General features: G+C 40.0%; 1 protein-coding gene across 1 annotated transcript; it reads right to left on the bottom strand.

Moving 5' to 3' along the window:
• Window positions 1-4,079: 4,079 nt before the first annotated feature.
• Window positions 4,080-4,682, bottom strand: LOC134586091 (olfactory receptor 2K2-like). Its single transcript, XM_063441601.1, has one exon. It carries the CDS (start codon window positions 4,680-4,682, stop codon window positions 4,080-4,082), a length of 603 nt encoding a protein of 200 aa, XP_063297671.1.
• Between the last annotated feature and the right edge of the window lie 1,851 nt (window positions 4,683-6,533).

Below are 6,533 nucleotides of genomic sequence, written 5' to 3'. Positions count from 1 at the left end.
TTAGAAAAACGTTGCCTCAGAGGGGATATGATAACTTTATACAGATATATCCGGGGCCAATACAAACCATTGTGTGGAAATTTATTCACAAACTGGACTTTACTTAGGACACGAGGCCATGCGTTTAGACTGGAAGAAAGAAGATTTAGTCTAAAGCAAAGGAAAGGTTTTTTTACTGTAAGAACAATAAGGATGTGGGATTCTCTGTCTGAAGAAGTGGTTTTATCAGATTCTGTACAGATGTTTAATCAGGAACTAGATGCATACTTGCAAAAACAGAATATTTAAGTATATAATTTTTCAATGTAGGGTAATAGCTCATTGAGATTTTTTTTCCTAGTTTGTCGCAAAATTTAAAGTGCTTCAAACTGGGATTTTCTTTGCCTTCTTTTGGATCAACAGCTAAAAACAAATGAGGAAGGCTGAACTTGATGGATATATGTCTCTTTTCAGCCTATGTACCTATGTAACTAACTATGTTACTATTCAGCAGTCTGTGTGTATGTATTCTGCTGCCTGTTTGTGTGTGTATGCAGCATTCTGTGTGTATGCACTCAGAAGTCTGTATGTATGTATTCAGAAGTCTCTGTGTATGTATTCAGCAGTCTGTATGTATGTATTCAGCTGTCCGATAGTGTGTATTCAGCGGTCTGTGTGTGTATTCAGCAGTCTCTGTGTATGTATTCAGCAGTCTCTGTGTATGTATTCAGCAGTCTGTATGTATGTATTCAGCTGTCCGATAGTGTGTATTCAGCGGTCTGTGTGTGTATTCAGCAGTCTGTATGTATGTATTCAGCAGTCTCTGTGTATGTATTCAGCAGTCTCTGTGTATGTATTCAGCAGTCTCTGTGTATGCATTCAGCAGTCTGTATGTATGTATTTAGCTGTCCGATAGTGTGTATTCAGCGGTCTGTGTGTGTATTCAGCAGCCTGAGTTTAACCATCTATAATTGTAAAGCTCTGCAGAATATGTTTGCAATATATATAAATGCTAGCAATAATAACAATAATATTATAATTGTAAAGCTCTGCAGAATATGCTGGTACTATATAAATTCTAGTAGTAATAATAATAATATTACTTCAGCCCGGGCCCTCTGTACATTTTTCTCACTCAGAGGTGGAAATGCCACTGGTTCCGCTGGTACAGCTGGACCGGGGCCCACACACTGAGGGGACCAATCAGGTGCCCCATGCACTTGAGCCACCAAAGGGTATTTCAGGCCCTTGGCAAACGCCTAATATCACCTTATGGTTACTTCAGCTCTGTTTCATATGGCCAACTCAGGCACAGTAGCCATTTAACAGGTCTTGCCCCCTGTAATAGTGATGATTCTGGGAGGAAGTGAGTGGCTGTCACTTGCTCCCAGATTCAGGGAGAGAGCCATGTGGGAGGCAGAGAGCAGACACAGGAGGGGAGGGGGAGAAGCAAAGGGAGTGCCAGCTTCAGACTTACACTCCTATCAGATTCAACCAGCAGCAGGACTGCCGCCTCCCTGCACATTAAAGGTATGTTAACGGGACGGTGGTTAATATTTATAAAATAATACATGTATGTATGTGTGTGATTGTGTGAGTGTGTGATTGTGTGTCAGTGTGTATGTGTCAGTATGTGTATCTGTGTGTACGTGTCTCTGTGTCAGTGCGTGTATGTCAGCGTGTGCAGCGGTGTGTGTATGTGTCTGTGTGTGCACCTGTGTATGTGAGTGTATATGGTTAAGTTGTATATCTGTGTGTCAGTGCGTGTATGTGTCTGTGTGTGAGTGTGTATGTTCATTTAAGAAAAATGGCGCCTTAGAGAGCATATCATAGCATTATACAAATATATTTGGGGGCAATAAAAACCATTGTCAGAGTATTAATTCATAGACAGGACTATATATAGGACACAAGGTCATCCATTTAGACTGGAAGAAAGGAGATTTAGTCTAAAGCAAATGAAACAGCAAGAACAATAAGAATGTGGAATTCTCTTCCTGAAGAGGTGCTTTCATTTGTACAGATAAAATAACAACTGAATGAATATTTGCAAAAAAATAATATTCATATTCAGAAATATAATTTTTAAATTGTGGGGTAATTAATTGCTTTTTGATACTAGGAGATCGCTGACTGCTATTCTGTGTTGAGAAGGAATTGTTCCTAGTTTGTTGCAAAACTGGAAAGCGTTTCAAACTGTGTTTTTTGCCTTCTTTTGGCTCAACACCAAAGGCAGATGTGAGAAAGGCTAAACTTAATGGACACAAGTCTCCTTTCAGCCTCTGTAACTATGTAACACGGCATACAAACACACCCCTGCAATCAAACACAAACATTACATACAAACACTCCTCTATATTAAAAGGCCTAAATTATATAAAAACACCCTTTCATGCAAAACTACACACACATGTACACCTGCATTTAAATGCCAACACAACATAAAACATAACCCTGCATTCAAACACAAACACTACACACAAGTACACCACTGCATTCCAATGGTAACAGTGCATACAAATACACCACTACATGCACATAGAAACACACCATACAAAAACATACTTACATGTAAACACACAAGCACTGCTCACAAATACAACCCTGCAAGGATGGGCAAATGGTAGACGTGCAGTGCTGGATTTTAAATACTGGGCACGTACATCAACACAATTGCAATTGCCCTGGTGCTCCCTCTTTGGCTCTTCCACTGATCCCAGTTTAATAAAACAAAAATAAAATCCCTTTTATTAATCTAAAAAAAAAAAAAACAGTCCTTGATGAATCATGCAATAACAGTGTGTTCCTTGCTGTACGAAAAGCTTCTGCTCTGTATTTATGGAGCATTGTGCATGGCGTCTCCCATTTATACTGTCAGAGTTTCATCGTTGGCTAATTAGATGGTGTCTTTAAATGGAAGGTTGTCTCTCCTTGAGTTCCTGATGGCATCTAGCTCCACTGTCCCTAGCTCTTACAGCTCTGCTCTCGTGACCAGTTTTCCCACATTGGACATTTATTGCTCTCACAGGCAGGGCTTTGGCATTTCTCATACCGTCAGGATTACCTTTCTATTGTGTACTGAGTAACTCACTCTTATAATCATGAGGATTCTAGGTCATTGTAACGGATCGCCTGGCACCCCGACTGGGTACCTCCGTTAAAGGATGCTCCTAGCATTTCCTGAGGACTCCAAGCACTCTGGCAGACACCACAATCACCGAATCAGAGAGGCATATAAATCATCTCAAGCATATGAATGTTGTAGACAGTTGAATAGGAAACCAATACGAATAGGTTTACACTCCTAGCAGTCAAACTGGAACAGCATACAATAAATCCTCCCCCAAGAATGAGACGACACTTCACTTTGAGGGTTAAAACAGGAACTGAGGCTGGCACTCCCAGCCTGGTTTTTATTACAGTTGTTGAGAATACAGGTCCGCCCACAGGGAGGGACAAAACAACCAATCAATCGGTACAATCCACACAAAATCCTCCCCTCTGCCTGTAATAGGATTACTGAACACAATGGGTAATCTCATTATAACAGGCAGATGAATACAGTTTTATAAAAAAATATCACTGGGACCCCAAAACATACAATAACCGCATATAAAGTATATCCTCAGAACCAGGGGATCTGGGTGAACCACATATCCAAAATTCAGCCAGATCCATTCAGTAGTTTGGAAGATACAGTTTAATGCAGATTCCACAGAACATATACAGGCTGTATAATGTGTCCCCTGTTGTATAGTTTAAAACTACTGCACGATGTCTTTGTGCACCAAATACTGGCGAGATGGCACCGTGTAGAAAAGTCACAACAATGTCTGTGAGTTAAAATGGCCGCCATCCATTGTTCTCACCATGTGCTTCTGATACATGACATGGTGATCACCCAGTAACTCCACAGTATGTCCCCAGATGGTTATTAAAGGGCCAGTAAGGTCATACATAATCCATTATGCCCAAATATTGTACTTGAAGGGCCATATCTCCCAGGGACCATAATCACAGGGCAGGAGGCGAGTAAGCAGTCCCCTCCAGGAAACTGGGGCAGACTCTGGTGCAGGGTCCAGTCCGCTACAGTCATCGTCCTACAGCTTTCTTCCTAATCTTCTCATGGCTCTGAGCACCTCTTTATTTCTCAGGCTATAGATTAAAGGGTTTAACAGTGGTGTGATTATAGTATAGAATACAGAGATTAGCTTGTCTGTGTTATCTGCTCTGGAGAGCCGTGGTCGCAAGTAGAGGACCATGGCTGTCCCATAGTACAAGGTGACAACAATAAGGTGTGAAAAACAAGTGGAAAATGCTTTGTATCTTCCAGACTGGATTCTTATTATTGCAATAATAATTTTAAAATAAGAGAAAATAATGACAGTGAATGGCAGCAGAAGGAGGATTACACCTCCACTCAATCTCAAGCTATTAAGTACAGAGATATCGCTGCAGGACAAGTGCAAGAGTGAAGGGATTTCACAAATGAAATGGTTAATGATGTTGGATCTGCAAAACGTTAATCTATATACAAGGAAAATATCAACTGATGATGTGACGCAGCTCACAGTCCATGTGACAGTAATCATCCAGATGTAGGTCCATCTGTTCATGACTAAGCTATAGCGTAAAGGGTTGCAAATTGCAACAAAGCGATCATATGCCATGAAAACCAGAAGAATACATTCACTTTCTCCCATGACAAGGAAAACAAATTACTGGGCAACACAGCCCACAAATGATATAGTCTTTATCCCAGTTAAGATATTGGCAAGCATGTTTGGAATAGTGACTGAAGGGTTGATGAGATTAACGAGTGACAGATTTAGGAGAAAGAAGTACATTGGGTTGTGCAGATGACGATCAAAGGTCACAGCCAGAATAAGGAGACTATTAGCCGCCAACAGAGTTATGTAGACAGCCAGGATACTAACGAACAATAACATTTGAATATTGGGATCAGTGGAAAGTCCAAGAAGAATGAATCCAGTTATCGTACTGCGGTTCCCATTCTCCATGTTTGCTGCAGTTCATTTAAACAGAAACAGTATGGACAGTAGATAGAAACATAATTATAAATATAAAAACATCAAGTTTCAATGTAAAATACAGGAATGTTTGAATTGTATGATCATATACATTTGTCTCACAGAATTCCGATTGTGATATAGCCCATTCTTTCTGTTACGCACAGAGGTGAAGACTGGGATGATGTGTCTGTGTGGTTTTGTTATGGAAAGTTTTGAAAAGAGGAGGGAGATTGTCAAAGAGCTTAGATGGGAGTACGCAGAAAAAACGGATGGCAATGATGGATAGTAGAGAATATAACAGGGGGTCGGTGCAGAACCCAACAGATAATGAACAGGCGATGGTTCTGTATTTGTGTTAGCTTGATGCTTACACGCTAATAGTTTATTCTGACCAGAAATTAATTAAGATCTTCACATGAACAAATTCAAAAGAAGGGAAAATACAGTCGAGGTTTCCCATAATAAATAAATGTACAGTTCTTTGAGAGTTTTTTATATTGAGCTGCATAGAAGCTGTTTATATCATTCATTAAAGCCAAGCAGCCGCAATTGTTTTGCAAAACTGGTTTTCATTCACCTTTTCTAATTGATGAAGCTGTGCAAGATAAACGTAGTTCTGCCGTGAGACATACAGCTCTCAAAGCAAACCAAGATTGTAAGCTGCGTTTGGAATACAAATCCTGCGTCAAATGGCTCTTGGTTAAGATACATGTGTTAAATCTTAGCATTCAACTTTGTCTAAAGATATAAAGATACATTCTGCAGTTAGAGGGCTTTTATTATATGGTGTATATTAATACCTGATTTATTTAAAAGATTTTAAAAAAAATGATTTACCTTCCTTGTTAGTTAATCTACAAAAATGATATACTTATTCCTTATTATGAAGTAAAAAAAAATGTTTTTTTGCTTGTGGATTCCTCTACTATCGGAGTAAACATTAATGTAATAAACATCTATTAACAATGAAAGGAGAGAATAGTGAGATGTTTGTTTTCATGCAAATAGACTGATAATTAGTGATTTCGCGAACACAAAATTTTCAGTTCGCGAATGGCGAACGCGAATTTCCGCAAACGTTCGCGAACCGGCGAACCGGGCGAACCGCCATTGACTTCAATGGGCAGGCGATTTTAAAACCCACAGGGACTCTTTCTGGCCACAAAAGTGATGGAAAAGTTGTTTCAAGGTGACTAACACCTGGACTGTGGCATGCCGGAGGGGGATCCATGGCAAAACTCCCATGGAAAATTACACAGTTGATGCAGAGTCTGGTTTTAATCCATAAAGGGCAGAAATCACCTAACATTCCTAAATCACAATGGATATGGATTGACACCTGACATATGACATATTGACACCTTGACATATGGATTGACACCTTGACATAGGGATTGACACCTGTCCTCAGAGACCCTGATACACACTGAAACAGAGCAGAATAGGGACTGTTCCCCTTACATAGGGTCACTTGGCAGATATGGATTGACACCTGTCCTCAGAGCCCATGATACACACTGA

The sequence above is a fragment of the Pelobates fuscus genome, chromosome 2 (assembly GCF_036172605.1).
Source record: "Pelobates fuscus isolate aPelFus1 chromosome 2, aPelFus1.pri, whole genome shotgun sequence".
Lineage (NCBI taxonomy): Eukaryota > Metazoa > Chordata > Amphibia > Anura > Pelobatidae > Pelobates > Pelobates fuscus.
This window is presented reverse-complemented; position numbering and strand designations above follow the sequence as displayed.

Coding starts and splice junctions, on each gene's coding strand:
- LOC134586091 (XM_063441601.1), bottom strand. CDS start 4,682: ATGGGAGAAAGTGAATGTATTCTTCTGGTTTTCATGGCATATGATCGC.